Raw genomic sequence first — 20,143 nt, forward strand, 5'->3', positions numbered from 1 at the left:
CAAACTTTACACATAATTTCAGACGTTTACGAAACCTTTTCTCTCCAGCAGCCCCAGAAAATCATGAAAAATAAAAGTTTACCATATTTACTCGAATCTAAGCCGCACTTTTTTTCCGGTTTTTGTGATCCAAAAAACCGCCTGCAGCCTAGAATTGAGTGCAAAGTAAGCGGAAGTTCTGAAAAATGTGGGTAGGTGCTGCCCCAACTAACTTCTGCCCTTTTTTCTCCGCCCCGAGTTTCGACCACTGCATTTTCATACATTATCCAATGAAGTAAATACAAATTCCGTATTGTTCATCTTCGAATGTAGCAGCATTTCAATGTTTTATGAAAATCCGACTGGCAAGACTGTTTGGGATGTTTGTCAATATGGCCAACTCTATGTTCTGAATTCTTTCGTACCTGTGAAAAAGAGATGCTTGCTAATAGGAACTTTTATGAATTGTGTATCACATGCAGTATTCTCTTCACCATAAGAATAATATGAATAGAAACATTTTGCCACGTATTCTTTCGTGTTTGCTGCTACCTCATTTAAATCCTGTCTACCTAATAAACTACGAAACTAGCGTGAGACAACAGCAAACGTGGAAGAATATACATATCATGTCATGTTTATATTCGTATTATTCTTACGCCTAATAGTGATACAGTCAGAAATGAAGCACGGCAATTGACTAGATTTTTAAATCTAAGATGACTCTAATTTCTGTGCAGAATGTAATGTACTAAAGAGGCATCTGCAAAGATTTTCAAACGGAGAAAATTTTTCGCTAAACTCTCATTCAGAACATCTTCTATCATACGCAGTCTATTATTTGGTTCTTGTTGATCATTATCAAAGAAAGCAGCAGTGTAAGTAACAACCAATAGCAGTCTCTTGCCATTGTTTCACTAATGAGACTATTCCTCCTGTTTTTTTTTTTTTTTAAAGCGATGGTAGCGTGCACAAAAGCAAGCCATGCTGCGAGTGGCGACAGGCCGTAAATACTCATTATCAGAATGCGACAAACAATGAATGACATAGTACAGTACTGCATTTTCAGCTTAGAGTGACATTAACATCTATAACAAAGAGAACGGCACTTATCAGATCAAAGAAAAATAAGCAATCAATTCAAACCAGATGAAGCATGTGAAAAAGGAAGGGTACCCGTATAAATACAGACGGAGCGCCTGATGCATAGCAATGGCTACCTGGTGAAGCTTAACTGCTAAGCTTACGATTCGAACCAAACTACTGTAGCTGTATCATCATTCATTTGACCTAATTGTGTCTCATGTTACAATGGACCAACTTTGTTTCGATTTGGAGGTGCAGCCTAAAACTATTCTCTCCCCTTGAATTTCGAGTCTGAAATTTCAGGTGCAGCTTAGATACAGGAATTTTTTTTTTCCCCCTTGATTTCGAGTCTCATTTTTCAGGTGCGGCTTAGATTCGAGTGCAGCTAAGATTCGAGTAAATACTTTACACCACTTACCACATTTTCGCTGTTCATGCAGTAAAACTGTCACATTAGGGATGACATTGTAATTTGTTATTTCTTTACTTAATTTATTATTTCTGTACTATTAACTGTATTCAGGACACATTTTCCAGACACTATTCCCATATAACACTCAATGCACAAGCAAAATTATGTCATTGTAAGAACATAGTTCAGGAGATATGACATCATAAACACTCAGGTGCCTGAAAAACTGCTACATCATGTATGAATTTAAATTTATTACTTTTTTGTTACGAGTTTTACTCACAGCACATTTAGCAGACAGTATAAAAATGTATCACTGGGTGTACTTGCAAAATTATATTTTTGTACGACACATTGTTCAGGAGATATGACGTCACAGAAATTAATCTTTGTGAAATCGAAACTACAGGACATTTTTTGCTATAGGTACAGGTGAAATATGTCTGCTAATATGTGTGAAATTTGTTAAATATATGTGAAACATGCCTACTTTGGTAAAGCCGTGGCTGAAAAGGTCCTCGTAAACCCCTAGATAAATTTCTGTCAAACATGGTACACATGGTACTATCTGGAAAGAAATACTGTGGTGCTAAGAACCAGCAACCTCCTGTTGGGGTGGACGTGATACTGTGGAGAGAGTAGGGGGGTGGGAAGAGATGGATAGATAGAAAGGGGAAGGAGAACATGAGGACATGAACAAAGATATGAGGGAGGAGGAGATGAGCAGTTTGGTTGGGGGGGGGGGGGGGGCAGAGAAAGGCAAGCAGAGAAGTTGAACAGTGAGGGGGAGGAGCAGATGGACAGAGAAGGTGACGGACAGGGGGGGGGGGGGGAGAGTTGGAGGAGATGGATTGAGAGTTGAGAGAGGTTGGAGGAGTAGGAGATGGCAAGAGACATGGGAGGAGGAAATAAACAGAGAAAGGGAAGAGGAGATGGTCATTGAGATAGGGGAGGAGGATACAGAGGGGCAGTAGGAAATGGACCCCGAGGATGGTGGGTGGAGGGGGTAGAAACAGATAGACAGAGAGAGGCACGGGAGGAGAGGAGGAGATAGACAGTGGAGAGTGGAAAAGGTGGACAGAGAGAGGAGGGAGATGGAGGTGGACAGAGGGAGGGCAGAGGAGATGGACAAAAAGAGGGTGAAGAAGGAGATGGGCTAGTGGAACTGGGAATAAAATATACTGAGGCAACACTGGGTACTCAGCTAGTTTCTTATAAAAATGCTGTAGCAAAATTTTGCTCCTAAATAACTACATTCATGTCAACAATTTGAGAAATGGTCAAGAGCCATGAAACAACATCAAAATGGCAATAGATTTGTTTACTTAAAAGGTGACTGTGCACAGTGATATTAATATAAAGTATACTGGGAAACTGAGCATGGTATCAGGATGGCACTTATTGTGTACACCCCTTCATTGATGGCATACTATATGTCAGATCAGTAGTGGCAGTGTTAGGGCTATGTTTCTTTTACCTAAAATGTCTCTTGCATGTTCTGTAAGATTCAAATTCAAAATGTGAGCTGGCCGGCCAAGAAGTGTGTCCTCAAGAGTTGAGTGCACATGCCTCACCAGGCCAGCCCTGCATGGTGGGGCTTTGTCATCCATCACTCAGAGCCAAGATCCATGTGCACTTTGAAAAAGGCACACACACACACACACACACACACACACACACACACACACACACACACACAGACACACACAGTAGCAGAATGGCACCACTATAGATTGTTGCCAACAGAGAACCCCTGGGGAGCATATGCGCTGGTGTATGTATTCCCAGCTTGATGCCGCCCCAATGGGGATCTCTGTCACCACTATATTGGTCTCATTCTGAACATTAGAAGACATGCAGTATTTCCCTGGAAACTGTATGTGAGCACCCAGGAAGAATCATTCTCCAAGTTAAACTGTGGCTTTTCTGTAAAGAAGACACTGTCGTATGGTTACCGGCTCTACTCACAGTAGGCAAGACACAACATTTATCTTGACGCACGGTCTGTTTGGATGAAGGGACTGCACTGCTTGGGTTTCTGTTTGCACGAGACTGCCCACTCAAATCTGACAACATGAAGGCTGACAACTGTGACCCAGAGGCTGTCGTGACGACTCTACCTGTGACAGGTGCTGTGTTGGTTGTACGTCTTTGGACACTTAAGGAAAAATGACAGTTAGTTAATAAATCTGGGTGCTGGTTTGTAGTGTTTGGCCAACCTTGCCCATCTTGCCATTAAGCATGTCCTTTCTTATGGGATACTGTCTACAGTCAGGAAATAGCGCTACCAGTGACATTCAGCTTGCAGCCCACCTAGTTTTGATTGTGATTGGGATGTATTCTGCCAGTAATCCAGCCATTTGTGATGTTACCCACTGTATTTGCTGTGCCTTGACTTGTTTGAATGCTGTTTTTCAAATGCACACACAACTTTCTTAATGTCACCATACCCAAGACATGCCCCTACACACAGCTGCACACGCACAAAACTTTTTCATAATAATGTGTTGTGTATGTCGCGTAGTGTCCCATTAGATTCAGTTCTCACCATGTCACTAAGGCATGGTGAGTTTTGATGGACCCACTAACTTACAGACAGGGATGTGTTTCATGTACACTTACAGTAAAGTTACCTACAGCTTTGTTCACTATTTTGTGCCAATATGACACCTAAACAAAGCAACAATTTGTGTGTGTGTGTTTTTGAGACTACATGTTAAATATATAATTTATAAGTACTTTAATTTTTCTTTCACATGGGTTTTTGTCTTGTCAGTACAATATTTTGTAATGACAAGGTATATTCAGCAAGTTTTTCTCTAAATGCTGTGGCTGAATTATTGTTTATGATTGTGCAATACTGCAGTACAGTACTCTTCTTACATGTTTTGTACTGAACTGGTCAGTATATTTTATCATTAACATTTGACCATTATGCTCAAATAAACCATTAGCCGTCAGTTTTACATCTAAATCGTTATAGGTTGTTCAGCCTGAAAACATGTTGTCAATATATGTTTACTATACCCTTCAAATCTCATTGGGAAGTTGACTGTGGAAAATAATCTAAAGCTGGAAATCAGTTCTCGTACATCTCCTCGGTCAGTATTGTCTGACTAAAAATCAGCATTAACGTCTCCTCCAACACGTGTGATTCTGTAAGAAGCTATGTAGTATTTGTGCAGCCTGATTCAAATTTGTCCCTCTATCATATGTTATGACAGTCATGTTTACCTGTCATCAAATATTCTGTGCTGTTGTTGGCTTACACATTATGTGATCAAAAGTATCCGGTCACCTGGCTGAAAATGATGACAGCTTCCACTCTCACAGGCATACGTTCAGTCAGGTGCTGGAAAGTTTCTTGGGGAATGGCACCCGTTCTTCACACAATGTTGCACTGAGGAGAGGTATCAATGTTGGTTGGTGAGGCCTGGCATAAAGTTGGCATACCAAAACGCTCCAAAGGTGTACTAAAGGATTTAGGTCAGGACTGTGCAAGCCAGTCCATTACAGGGATGTTATTCTCGTGTAAGCACTCTGCCCCAGGCCGTGCATTATGAACAGGTGCTTGATCATGTTGAAAGATGCAATTGGCGTCACCGAATTGCTCTTCAACAGTGGGAAGCAAGAAGGTGCTTAAAACATCAGTGTAGGCCTGTGCTGTGATAGTGCCACGCAAAACAACAAGCGGTGCAAGCCTCCTCCATGAAAAACATGACCACACCATAACACCACCATCTCTGAATTTTAGTATTGGCACTACACATGCTGGCAGATGACGTTCACAGGGTATTCGCCATACGCAAATTCTGCCATAGGATCACCACGTTGTGTACTGTGATTCGTCACTCCACACAACATTTTTCCACTGTTCAGTCGTCCAAAGTTTACGCTCCTTATACCAAGCGAGGTGTCATTTGGCATTTACCAGCATGATGTGTGGCTTATGAGCAGCTGCTTTACCATTAAATCCAAGTTTTCTCACCTCCTGCCTAACTGTCGTAGTACTTACAGTGGATTCCGATGCAGTTTGTAATTCCTGAGAGATGGATGATGCAGCCATAATGTTGTTAGACATTGTGTCCCTCTTCAACTGTCCGCAATCTCTGTCAGTCAACAAACGAGGTTGGCCTGTACGCTTTTGTGCTGTACGTGTCCCTTCCCGTTTCCACTTCACTATCACATCGGGAACAGTGGACCTAGTGATGTTTTGGATGTGGAAATCTTGCATACAGACGTGTGATGCAAGTGACACCCAATCACCTGACCATGTTCAAAGTCTGTGAGTTCTGCAGAGCACCTCATTCTGCTCTTTCACAATGTCTAATGCCTACTGAGGTTGCTGGCAGTAGGTGGTAGCACAATGCACCTAGTATGAAAAACGTATGTTTTTCGGGGTGTCCGGATACTTTTGATCACATAGTGTAGAGGTAAACAGAGCAGACATCTCGTTTATTTAGGTACCTGTTTACAAATACAATGTATCAGACCTTGTGGTTTTCATATTTGTAGTAGTGTACTATGAAAATATACAGTTTAAATGATACACTGTGTTATAGATACATCAGAAATTAATCATTTTTGTTCTGATTTGTTGCACAAAAGCATAGGAAAATGTTTCATTGGCAACTAAAACTATTTCCAGAATGAAGCTTTTGGAAGTAGGGTATTTTCATTTGACATCATATCTAGAGCCATAATGCTTTACCCAGAAAATGAAGTGTCATTTTAAGATTATATGTGAATCTCAGCTTTGAGAACAGAAGTCAAAATTTAGTTACAATTTTCAAAATTTATCAGTTAACATCAATAGTAAACTGCTGCCCTCAGATTTATATCATTTTTACAAGGAAATAGGTTAAAAACAAAATTTTGAAACATTTTATAAAAAACTGCTTATTTCACAAAATTTTTTCACTGTCATTTTCGCAGAATTTTCCTATCCCTACCCGAGCATTTTTCTGTTCATTGACCTTTCTTCTCCCTTCGTGAATGGCTCAGGTCTGATTTTTAAATTGTATCTTACACACAAACATAACATATTTTTGTTAATACAGTGATTAGAGATTTACCACCAACAGAGATTATGAAAGACCAAGCATGAAACTGTATTTGTCAAGTTAAATGATTTACTTTGAAATTTTCCAATGGAACATGTCACTCGTTCTAATTTTCAGTCCTTGTTTTGGTACAGGAATTGTATCAAGATGCAGTACAGTTTGGAATAATATTTTGAAATTTTATTATATTAAAAAAAACCAGGAAGACTATATAAATTTGTAGGATGTGGATTATGCCCCTAATCTCTATTTCAGGAATTGGAGCAACACACTAAAAAGCTCAGGGAGAGATTTGGTAGATTTCAGCTACCACCAAGTCTTACTCCTTTTGATCCAACAGTGGATCAGTTACCACTTTTTCTTCCACACTACAAGGAAGAGGTGCTTAGAATGAGACGCTTTAAATCAAGAAGCAGGACTTTTCCTGGAGAGGATAATGAGAGTACGGTAAGAACTGTTTAAACAGTGAATTTATGAAAATTATTTGATTGTGATCTTACTTACATATGTTTTTTTTTCATAACTGGTCTTTCATTGTCTACAGAGATGCCTGAAAAATTTTAAATCAAATTATTGATTCAATATTTAACTTAGTAATTTGAGTTTTGGAACTGTACTTGCATTTTTATGACCAGGACGACTTCTTACTGCATCTCTATGAAAGTTGTTGCGTTCTTGTGGTGTCATTGACTAGTTATGCAATGTATACGGTAGGAATTTATGTTGGTAATTGAAAGTGGAGATACTGCATGTAACATAATTTCATAATGTGTAAAAACTAACTGTTGGTTAGTTAAAGATTAAAGGAAGGCACCACAGCAGTACAGAGGCTGGCTGCTCGATTTGTTGCCAGTAGGTTTGATAAACACATGAGTATTACAAAGATGCTTCATGAATTCAAATGGGAATCCCTGGCGGGAAGATGATGATCTTTTTGTGAAACACTGTTGAGAAAATTTAGAGGCCTGGCATTTGAAGCTGACTGTGGAATGATTCTATTGTCGCCACCGTACATTTTGCATAAGGACTATGAAGATAAGATAAGAAATTAGAACTTTCCTTCCCCTTCAGCCTTTCTGCTGCGAGGAGCTGCAGGCTCCAAAAGCTTGTATAATTATAACCTTTTATATGTGCATGTTATGCCGCCACTTTGTGAGTAGATTTTTTATCTATGCAATTACATTATAATAGTGAGGAAGATACATTAAAGAATTGTGTTCTTCCTTTATTAAGTAGGCTTTGTATGGGATAGCAGGGACCATGAAGTCAGTGAAATGCCTCTGCAGCACAGCTAATGGAAAATGCTGCTTTATGTCAAGCATTACTGCTGCAGGATATAAAAGCGATAGTGAGTACTCAATTGTGATGAAGCTGCACAACACCTTAAATTTTAACAAAATATTGTGATTTGCAGGGATGTAATAGATATGTATACTTGTGAACTAAAGAAATAAGAGAGTGTTGATGTAACTGATGTACATAATATTGTTAAAAAAAATAAAAAAATAGAAAAAAAATTAGGGTACTGCAAATGACAGCTGCATCTATTTTTGCTTTTAACACACCTGCTCATTCTGAATTTCATGGCAGGGTTTATGTGCTTAAAGTCTTGACAACACCAATCCCTTTAAAGAACTTAAACTGTTTCATTTCTGGCATACTACACTTGTTCAATGTCTGCTTGTGTCTGTGTATGTGTGGATGGATATGTGTGTGTGTGCGAGTGTATAGCCCTTCTTTCCCCCTAAGGTAAGTCTTTCCGCTCCCGGGATTGGAATGACTCCTTACCCTCTCCCTTAAAACCCACATCCTTTCGTCTTTCCCTCTCCTTCCCTCTTTCCTGATGAGGCAACAGTTTGTTGTGAAAGCTTGAATTTCATGTGTATGTTTGTGTTTGTTTGTGTGTCTATCGACCTGCCAGCACTTTTGTTTGGTAAGTCACATCATCTGTGTTTTAAGTTACTTACATAGTCACTAATACTACGTGGACTATCTGAAAATACCATCTCGTATTCCAATAGAATTTCAGCTAACTCTGCTTTCTGGTCATTGGTTAATATTGGGGATTTATCTACTTTATTTGAATGTCAGCTCATTGTGATTCATGACTTACAGTGTCCATCTCTGGTGACAATTGAGCTGTCACGGTTAATCGTAAACTCTGGTGTTCAGTTGGTTGTTTATCAACATAACTATCTGCTAGAAACTTAATACAATATTTATGTTCCACCAAGTCCGAAATAAAGGCAGCTCTCTTAAAAATTCAATATAACATTAAACTCCAACAGCCAATCTAAGCCAAATAATACCTTCCTATTAATATTTTCTACTACCAGCAGTGTTTGCCGGAACGTAATCTCACTGATGTTACAGTTTACTTGAGTTTCGTATTTAACAACCTTACTTTTAGTTCTGGTTATACTGATTATATATACTCCAGTTACTGGTAATACAGGTAAGTTATTGCTAGTTCTTAACGTATTAAAAAATCTACTAGAAATAAGTGACACTTCACTACCAGAATCAATAAATACGTTCACTTCAGAATCTTGTACTTTTCCAAATATAATAGGTAGTGTATTAATTGTAGCTACGCTTGGTTCTTGTAGTAGAACCATTCTTTTGTTGGTACATAATGCGTAAAGGAAACATACTCATTATGAAGTAGGCCTCTTAATGTATTTCTACGACCTGGGCTCCGGCTGTGGGTCCAGATCGCCCTACGTTTTCCTCACTATTTGTAATTACCTGCTGGTTACCAAACCTTGGTATGACGTTTCCATTTTGAGCCCTATTATTGCCAGGTACAAATTCTTGTGTAGTTACTGGGCCTATATTCGAAGGTAGATGTTCTTTCTGATAATTTCCATTACCTCTATTCCGCTTTGGCTGTACTCTAGCCAAATTTATCTCATGTCTTTTGAAATTACTAGAGCTATTATTATTACTCCTCCTGCAATTTTCCTTTTCAGTAGTTGCAGGGGCAACAATCTGGATGACTGACTGATCTGGCCTTGTAACGCTAACCAAAATGGCCTTGCTGTGCTGGTACTGTGAACGGCTGAAAGCAAGGGGAAACTACAACCGTAATTTTTCCCGAAGGCATGCAGCTTTACTGTATGGTTAAATGATGATGGCGTCCTCTTGGGTAAAATATTCCGGAGGTAAAATAGTCCCCCATTCGGATCTCCGGGCGGGGACTACTCAAGAGGACATTGTTATCAGGAGAAAGAAAACTGGTGTTCTACAGATCGAAGTGTGGAATGTCAGGTCCCTTAATCGGGCAGGTAGGTTAGAAAATTTAAAAAGGAAAATGAATAGGTTAAAGTTAGATATAGTGGGAATTAGTGAAGTTCGGTGGCAGGCGAAACAGGACTTTTAGTCAGGTGAATACAGGGTTATAAATACAAAATCAAATAGGGGTAATGTAGGAGTAGGTTTATTAATGAATAAAAAAATTGGAGTGTGGGTAAGCTACTACAAACAGCATAGTGAACACATTATTGCGGCCAAGATGGACACGAAGCCCACACCTACTACAGTAGTACAAGTTTATATGCCAACTAGCTCTGCAGATGATGAAGAAATGTATGATGAGATAAAAGAAATTATTCAGTTAGTGAAGGGAGACGAAAATTTAATAGTCATGGGCGACTGGAATTCGATAGTAGGAAAAGGGAGAGACGGAAATATAGTAGGTGAATATGGATTGGGGGTAAGAAATGAAAGAGGAAGCCGCCTAGTAGAATTTTGCACAGAGCATAACTTAATTGTAGCTAACACTTGGTTCAACAATCATGAAAGAAGGTTGTATACATGGAAGAAGCCTGGAGATACTAGAAGGTATCAGATAGATTATATAATGGTAAGACAGAGATTTAGGAACCAGGTTTTAAATTGTAAGACATTTCTGGGGGCAGATGTGGACTCTGACCACAATCTATTGGTTATGAACTATAGATTAAAACTGAAGAAACAGCAAAAAGGTGGGAATTTAAGGAGATGGGACCTGGATAAACTGACTAAACCAGAGGTTGTACACCGCTACGCTCACATGTTCGAATCCTGCCTTGGGCATGGATGTGTGTGATGTCCTTAGGTTAGTTAGGTTTAAGTAGTTCTAAGTTCTAGGGGACTAATGACCTCTGATGTTAAGTCCCATAGTGCTCAGAGCCAGCCAGAGGTTGTACAGAGTTTCAGGGAGAGCATAAGGGAACAATTGACGAGAATGGAGGAAAGAAATACAGTAGAAGAAGAATGGGTAGCTTTGAGGAATGGAGTAGTGAAGGCAGCAGATGATCAAGTACGTAAAAAGATGAGGGCTAGTAGCAATCCTTGGGTAACAGAAGAAATATTGAATTTAATTGATGAAAGGAGAAAATACAAAAATGCAGTAAATGAAGCAAGCAAAAAGAAATACAAAGGTCTCAAAAATGAGATCGACAGGAAGTGCAAAATGGCTAAGCAGGGATGGCTAGAGGACAAATGTAAGGATTTAGAGGCTTGTCTCACTAGGGGTAAGATAGATACTGCCTACAGGAAAATTAAAGAGACCTTTGGAGAAAATAGAACCACTTGTATTAATATCAAGAGCTCAGATGGAAACCCAGTTCTAAGCAAAGAAGGGAAAGCAGAAAGGTGGAAGGAACCGAGCGAGGTGGCGCAGTGGTTAGCACACTGGACTCGCATTCGGGAGGACGACGGTTCAATCCCGTCTCCGGCCATCCTGATTTAGGTTTTCCGTGATTTCCCTAAATCGTTTCAGGCAAATGCCGGGATGGTTCCTTTGAAAGGGCACGGCCAATTTCCTCCCCCATCCTTCCCTAACCCGAGCTTGCGCTCCGTCTCTAATGACCTCGTTGTCGACGGGACGTTAAACACCACTAACCTAACCTAAAGGTGGAAGGAGTATATAAAAGGTCTATACAAAGGCGATGTACTTGAGGACAATATTATGGAAATGGAAGAGGATATAGATGAAGATGAAACGGGAGATATGATACTGCGTGAAGAGTCTGACAGAGCACTGAAAGACCTAAGTCGAAAAAAGGCCCCGGGAGTAGACAACATTCCATTAGAACTACTGACAGCCTTGGGAGAGCCAGTCCTGACAAAACTCTACCAGCTAGTGAGCAAGATGCATGAGACAGGCGAAATACCCTTAGACTTCAAGAAGAATATAATAATTCCAGTCCCAAAGAAAGCAGGCGTTGACAGATGTGAAAATTACCGAACTATCAGTTTGATAAGTCACAGTTGCAAAATACTTATGCGAATTCTTTACAGACGAATGGAAAAACTGGTAGAAGCCGACCTCGGGGAAGACCAGTTTGTATTCCGCAGAAATATTGGAACACATGAGGCAATACTGACCCTACGACTTATCTTAGAAGAAAGATGAAGGAAAGGCAAACCTACATTTCTAGCATTTGTAGACTTATAGAGAGCTTTTGTCAATGTTGACTGGAATACTCTCTTTCAAATTCTGGACCATAGGGATCAGTTTGTCCTGTCTTTAATGGAATCGATTAAAGTATGTGACCTTTGTTTCACTGTGTCGAATGTAACGTTACATACATTTTGAAGTGATCCTAATTTTTCATTAAACTCAGACTGCACTACTACACTTGTCTTCAATGTCAAATTGCAGTTTCTTGGTCAAATTCTGTAATTGCTCCTCCTGTCTTTGGTTAAAGTCTGCAAACATTTGATTCAATTGTACTGTTGAAGAATTACTTAATTAATTCTTTAAATCTACTCGTAAATTTTCCACTTTATCATTTAACACCTCAAATTTAGAATTTAAAGCTTCACTCTGTACTTCTAGTTTTTCAGAAGCTTCACCCTGTGCTTCGAGTCTTTCATTTAATGAAGCATTCTGAGCATTTATAACAATTATTTGAATACTCTGAGCTTTGATTAAGTTTATTACTTCGGACAAATCTGGAATGTCTTTGTTCACCCTCATGGCCATGGCTGGTCCTGTAGTTTCTGTTCGTTGTTGTTCCTTCTCCATAGTCATAACCTTCCTCATCTCGTGATCATTAAAAAAAATCATCTCTGCAAATAATGAGTACCCTAATTTACATTCAAACGGTTATCATCTTGTACTCACCTGGCATAGGATTGTAGGCTGCATCGGTGAGTTGTAGAAATGGCACCGGTGAACTGCAAGGGCACCGGTAGCGTCACACGTTGGTGTCGGCGTTGGCGGGCGCGAAGTCAGCAACTCAAACAGCAACCAGCAACGATGGCGTGTTACTGCGACTGCGTTGGCTGGTTACTGTTTCGGCGTCGGTTGATTTCTGTGTCGGCTCCGGCTGGTTACTGCGTCGGCATCGGCTGGTTACTGCGTGTGTGAGGATTGTTTCCTCCCCACAACCAAATCTTCTTGATTGGATCTTGCAGACCAATTTCATCATCTCGTTATTATGTGTTGCTATGGCAACTCTCAACTTTTTCTTATGTCAATCTTCTTCAAAAAAATTCCCCCTTTTCGTGTCCTGCTCTCTTTGGTCGCGATGTTCTGGTGGCTCCGGTGACTAATGGTGGCAGTGTGGTACTGGTGTGCAAGACTCACACTCCCCCTTGGCTGTTGAACTTACTTGAAGTTACTGCGCTGATCTTCTTTCAGGATAGTCGGCTGCAATATTCTGCGCAGCTTCTTCTCCGAAGAATAGATGCTACTCTGGAGGAATTTTCTATACTTTTAAATAACTCGGTACACTCGAGAATATGTTGAATTCAATCTCACCATATTTCTTAACACATATCAGTTTTCATACACTAAACATTTTCTGTAAGCCCGACACCATTGGTTCTGACAGAAGCCGTTACAATCATCTTTCTATACATACAGTCTATAAATCTCTCCAAGTTTAACAAGACAACTGTCCCTACCTTACGGCAGTAAATGAGAGAATGAATCAATAAAAGTCTCTTCTTCTCTTTCATCAGCCTTCAGATGTTCACATCAATAATGTTTTATATCTCACAGAGTACGATGCGTTTACTCCATGGGCGGGATGTGTAATTACTTAGGTGGACTCGGTGACTACCTGCTCGCACAGATCGTCTGTCCTATACACGTTCGTCCTGTACACACATAATTGTGGTGCAGTAGACAAAGTTTTACTTTACCACACTTATCTCTAAAATAACGTGTGTTCGAGACGGTGGAATTTACTCTGAAATTCTCGAGGCACCACAGTGTGGTGCAGTGGGAAGAAGTTGAACTTATATTTCAGAGGGCAGCATTCAAGTCTGTGTCCATCCCTCCAATTCAGGTTTTTCAGCAATTTCTCTAAATTGCATAAGGTGAATGCTCACATGGTTCCTTTGAAAGGGCACAGTTCATTTCCTTCCCCATCCTTCCCTAATCCAAGCTTGTGCTGTTTCCCTAATTGACCTCATCATCAACAAAATGTTGATTACAAAGTGCTTTAGTGGCAAGTCGTAGGAACCAGACAGAGCACGTCTGCTTCAGTTTTATAAATATATTATGAGATCCCGGCTAGAATATAGGTGAACAGTGTATGGATCAGCAGAAGCTACTTACTTCAGTGTCTTTGACACTCTTCACAATAAGGGTATCAAGCTGGTCACAAATACTTACAGGACCAGCCCTGCATCCAGTCTCTATGCTGAGAGTGGGGAGCTGCGAATTACTGTTAGAAGGCAACTGTTCATGGTGCATCAGGCATTTTCTGTTCTGCTGTCACCAGCTTACCAAACTGTTGCTTACCTTACTGGGAAAGATATTTTCTCAAAATGGCAGCTAGCAACAAAGCCATTTGGGAAATGCATTTAGTATGAGCATGGAGACACTTTGTGTAGGCATTGCCAAGTCAAGCACAGGGTTAGTACTGACTGCTACGCTAATTATTGAAGAGGATCAAAGTAATTTTATATTAATCAGGTAAGGAGAGAAAGTGGTCCTGCATATGTTTTTCATACAGTATGTAAAAAAAATTAAAGTACACACCACAACAATAAAGCTGTATTTGCAGTTGGGTCTAAGTAAAAGGATCTTCTATGCTGCTTTGTACTTTTCCTTTCTTATATCTCCATGATCTAGCTGCCTGGAGAATTTAATGTCTTTCTCAAGAATTATATGCAGTCTTGAGGGCACTGAAGCACGTGAGATGTGTTCGGACTTCAAAATCCCTCACCTGCTCCAACTCATAGAGTGCCTGCCAGTCTCTGCAGTGCATGTACCTGCCAGACAAAGTCAATGATATCCAGGACACCTTCCTCTACCTACAAAGGGTAGGGAAGATGGTGTTATTCTGCTGGGTACCGGGGCACATTGGGGTCCAGAGAAATGTAGTAGCAGATACAAGATCCAAGGATGTGTGTCGTGATGGTCAGTTGGATCAGTGTTCTGTCTGCCTACATCCTATCATCTTGCTGATGAGGTATAGAGACATGTTCAGATGGGAAGAAGAATGGCTGGGAGTTATGGAAGAAGCTACTACTAGTAATGCCAACACTGTGGGTATGGTATACCACCTTCCAGCCACATGGACGAAATGAAATCCTTCTCACTTATCTACATATAGGACACAGTACCATAATACATGGCTTCTTACTTCAGAGGAGCAATCCCCCCGCCCTCCAGTATGTGGTGCTTGCAGCACATACTGCATCTATCTTCAGTTCCTAGTGTTCTGCAGTTTATTGTCCCAAAATAAAAATTACAGAGGCACTTGGTTTTCCAAGGTCCATGGTCTTCAATTTATTATCCTCAAATAAAAATTATAGAGGCACTTATTTTTCCAAAGTCCATGTTGTTGTCTATTAATTGCACTGTGTGGCAAGATAGGGTGCAGAAATGGCTGAACATATAACATGGCCTGAAGTCATTGCCTGAGCTCCCTCAGTCAGCTAATACTAGTAATTTTTCTGTTGGACCAGAAAACTGTTGTTCCAGGAACTTGTGCATGTCAGTTTAGATTAGATTAGATTAATACTTGTTCCGTAGATCATGAATACGACACTTCGTAATGATGTGGAACGTGTCAGGTTAATAAAAGATGTCTGTACAAGATATTACATTACACAAAATATTGCATGACACTAATGTTTAAGTTGTTTTTTTTTTTTTTAATTCCCCCCCCCCCCCCCCCCTTCATTTATATCTAAAAATTCATCCAATGAGTAGAAGGAGTTGTCATCTAGAAATTCTTTTAATTTATTTTTAAATGTTAGTTGGCTATCTGTCAGGCTTTTGATGCTGTTTGGTAGGTGACCAAAGACTTTTGTGGCAGCATAATTTACCCCTTTCTGTGCCAAAGTCAGATTTAACCCTACATAGTGGAGATCATCCTTTCTCCTGGTGTTATAGCTATGCACACTGCTATTACTTTTGAACTGGGTTGGATTATTAACAACAAATGTCATAAGTGACTATATATACTGTGAGGTTACTGTGAGTATCCCTAGATCCTTAAATAGATGTCTGCAGGATGACTGTGGGTGGGCTCCAGCAATTATTCTGATTACACGTTTTTGAGCAATGAATACTTTTCTACTGAACAATGAATTACCCCAGAATATGACATCATATGAAAGAAGTGAATGAAAGTAGGCATAGTAAGCTAATTTACTGAGATTCTTATCACCAAAATTTGCAATAACCCTAATAGCATACGTAGCTGAACACAGACGTTTCAGCAGACCATCAATGTGTTGCTTCCAGTTTAACCTCTCATCAATGGACACACCTAAAAATTTTGAAAATTCTACCTTAGCTACAGACTTCTGTTCAAAGTCTATATTTATTACTGGAGTTGTGTCATTTACTGTACGGAACTGTATATACTGTGTTTTAACAAAATTTAAAGAGAGTCCGTTTGCTGAGACCCACTTAATAATTTTGTGAAAAACATCATTTACAATTACATCACTTAGTTCTTGGTTTTTGGATGTTATTACTATACTTAAAAAGAACTAACTTTGCATCTTCATCAATGTGGAATGGTAAGTCATTAATGTATATCAAGAACAGTAAAGGACCTAAGACCGAACCCTGTGGGACCCCGTACTTGATAGCCCCCCAGTTTGAGGAATCAGCTGTTGTTTTAACATTACATGAACCACTTATTTCAACTTTCTGCATTCTTCTAGTTAAGTATGAATTAAACCATTTGTGCACTGCCCCCCTCAGACCACAATGATTTAGATTATCTAAAAGAATTCCATGATTTACACAATCAAAGGCCTTTGAGAGATCACAAAAAATACCAATGGGGTGATGTCCGGTTATTCAGAGCATTTAATATTTGATCAGTGAAAGCGTATATAGCATTTTCTGTTGAAAAGCCTTCCTGAAAACCAAACTGACATTTTGTTAGTACTTTATTTTTACAAATATGGGAGGCTACTCTTGAATACATTACTTTCTCAAAAATTTTTGGTAGAGCTGTCAGAAGAGAGATTGGGCGGTAGTTGTTGACATCCGACATAACCCCCTTTTTATGCAATGGTTTTACAATGGCATATTTCAGTCTATCGGGGAAAACACCCTGCTCCAAAGAGCTATTACATACATGGCTGAGAATCCTACTTATCTGTGGGGAACATGCTTTAAGTACCTTGCTGGAAATGCCATCAATTCCGTAAGACGTTTTACTTTTCAGTGAGTTTATTATTTTACTGATTTCAGAGGGAGAGGTTGGTGGAATTACAGTTGTTTCAAACTGCACAGGTATGGCCCCTTCTATTAGTAGCATTGCCTCTTCTAGTGAAGATCTAGATCCTATTTTCTCCACAACATTTAAAAAATGATTATTGAAAATATTTTCAATTTCTGATTGTTTGTTAGTACACTTGTCATTCAGTTTTATGGCACTAAAGTCTTCCCGTGCTCTTGGTTGCCCTGTTTCCCTTTCAATAATATTCCAAATTGCTTTAATTTTATTATCAGAGTTACTGATCTCAGACATGATACACATGCTTCTGGACTTTTTAATAACTTTTCTTAGTACCGCACAATAGTTTTTATAATATTGAACAATTTCGGGGTCAGTACTCCCTCTTGCTGTTGGATACAGTTCTCTTTTACGGTTGCAAGATATTCTTATTCCTTTAGTTAGCCAAGGTTTTTTATATGTTTTCTTGGAATTATGTTTAGCTATTTTCTTGGGAAAACAATTTTCAAGGGCCTGCAGTAACCCTACCCAGGATGCTTTAAGTGCAAGAATTTGGCAAGACATGTGAACTGTGCTATACCTTGGCAGAGACATCCTCATAGAAAGATCAGCCCACACCTGAGTGCTTCTGTGACTCAGAGCCTGTGATCAATGTCACTGGCTTACATAGTTACCGTATATCTATTCAACTAACAAGTCTGCAGTTAGTATCATCACTTGGCATTCAGTATGTCATTGTGTCACTAGTTGTAATACTCTTGTTTGGGATAGTTGCATTCTTTGACTAACCACACTGCATTGCAAGTTGTTGAGCAGTCCACTCATACTTATTCTCCATAAAGCAATCTGTGAAGTTACTTATGCATGCAGATAACAGCTGCAGAGCATGAAGGTCTGAAATCATCATTAAGATGGAACTCTCCTCCCAGTTCTTAAATTTTTCTTATTATAATTTATATATCATTTTGTGAACTCTGAAGTAACACGAAAATAGTAATTGTGTAAATATGGTACTATGTTTTCAAATTGTAATGTTGTATTTTCTTAGACTGTTGCAACATAAAAGTATTTTCTGTAATGTGAGTATCTCCTAAGTAAGAACACAGTAATACATTGGTAGAAAAAAATTGCAACACCGAGAAATAATTAATATAGACTAATGAAATTTCAGGAATACATTTATCTGGCTAACATATTTAAGTGATTAACATTGCAAGATCTCAGATTAATGTAAGCATGAGATAAACTATTGCAAATGTGAAATGCTGGGGTGCATTAATAACTGGTGCAACCGCCACAGTGTTGAATGCAGACATGCACACATTCTTTTTTGTAGATGCTAGATGTTGGTTTGTGCAATGGAGTTACAAGGCTATCACACTTGCAAGGTCAATACAGGGATGTTTAATGCTGTTTGTGAGTGACACTGGAGTTGCCACCTGATGATGTGCTCAATTTGCGACAGATCTGGTGATTGTGTAGGCCAAGTCAAGATGTCAACACTCTGTAGAGCATATTGGATTACAACAGCGGTGTGTGGGTGAATGTTATCCTGTTGTGAAAGAACCCCTGGAGTGCTCTGTGGCTGTAATTGGACAGTTTGACACATATAGTGTCCCTGGAATGCTATTCTTGCACGGCAGCATAAGAGGTCAGATCACCAATAGACATACAGATCTGTGCACGGGATAATCACGAGTGTGCTCCTGCTATCATACAAAGTCGCACCCCAGACTATAACTCCAGGTATTGGTCCGGTGTGTCTAGCACATAGACAAGTTGGTTGCAGGCCCTCAACTGAACTCCTTCGGATCAACACATGGTCTTCAGTAGCACCCAGGCAGAACCAGCTTTCATCAGAAAAAACAACAGACCTCCAAGGTGTCCTCCAAAGAGGTATTGCTTGACACCGCTGAAGTCACAAGTGGTGGTGGTTTGGTGTTAGTGGAATGTACGCTACAGGGTTTCTGGCTTGAAGTAAAGAATTTGTAACCGTGTGTTCTGTCACTTTGGTGCCAACAGCTGCTCAGATTGCTGGTGCAGATGCAGTGTGATGCTCGAGAGCTGTACACCAATTCCCTCATGTACAGTGGCTACATTCCTGCCAAGTCTTCCTGCAGTATTGCAGAAGAGCATCCAGCTTCTCGTAGCCCTATTACATGACCTCGTTCAAACTCAGTGAGATGTTGATAATGGCCTCTTTGTTGCCTTAAAGGCGCTCTTGACTAACAACAACTCACTATGTCCAATCTCAATGGTAACTAACTCTCATGACCATAACTGTGAGCATTTAAAGCAAACCTGATTTGCAAGAAAGGCAAATGCCAGGCTTAGATTGACTGAAAAAATCCTAAAGAAATATAAAACTTTTATCTATTATCGATGAGTATCACTGCAACTGTGATGAATAAAGGTTTCTTGAAATTACAGCAACCAGTTGCCTGTCGTTTTGTTTTTTAAATTATGCTATTACATTACTGGTTTCAAACCTCCTAGTAATTCATGTACTATGTGATGATAAATCTCTAGACAGTTCAAAACTGGTAATGAAACAATAAAAATTGAAGAACAAAACAAAAGACGACGGGTTACAGTAATTTGAAGAAACCTAAAGAAATGTACTTTGTCCAAGAAAAAGTGGCTTACAGAACACTCTAGGCCAATTCCTGGGTACAGCTTTCCAGTCAGAAAGGAGTAGGGCTGCAGCCATGTGTCAGTGCATTTGGCTTTTTGTGTGAATGTGAGATTAGTTTCTGAGCTGTGTGTGTGTGTGTGTGTGTGTGTGTGTGTGTGTGTGTGTGTGTGTGTAGCACAAATCAGTCGGCTGTAGATAAGTGAGTTGCCTTTCCTCATTTTCATTTGTTCCTCTTCATGTTATACAGCTCGAAGAGCAGTGTGTCACCTTATAATGCAAATTTGCTTATTTGATTACATTTTTGCTCCAGTTTTCT

At 39.6% G+C, this 20,143-nt stretch overlaps 1 protein-coding gene across 5 annotated transcripts in view; it reads left to right on the forward strand.

Annotated features, from left to right (window-relative positions):
- Positions 1-20,143, forward strand: part of LOC126458140 (microtubule-associated protein futsch) — a 272,339-nt gene that overhangs the window by 177,624 nt on the left and 74,572 nt on the right. For all 5 annotated transcript variants that reach the window (XM_050094989.1, XM_050094992.1, XM_050094993.1 and 2 more), the window contains one exon: positions 6,796-6,987. In XM_050094989.1, coding sequence (XP_049950946.1) covers positions 6,796-6,987 — 192 coding nt within the window. The remainder of the gene's footprint in view (positions 1-6,795; positions 6,988-20,143) is intronic.

The sequence above is a fragment of the Schistocerca serialis genome, chromosome 2 (genome assembly GCF_023864345.2).
Source record: "Schistocerca serialis cubense isolate TAMUIC-IGC-003099 chromosome 2, iqSchSeri2.2, whole genome shotgun sequence".
Lineage (NCBI taxonomy): Eukaryota > Metazoa > Arthropoda > Insecta > Orthoptera > Acrididae > Schistocerca > Schistocerca serialis.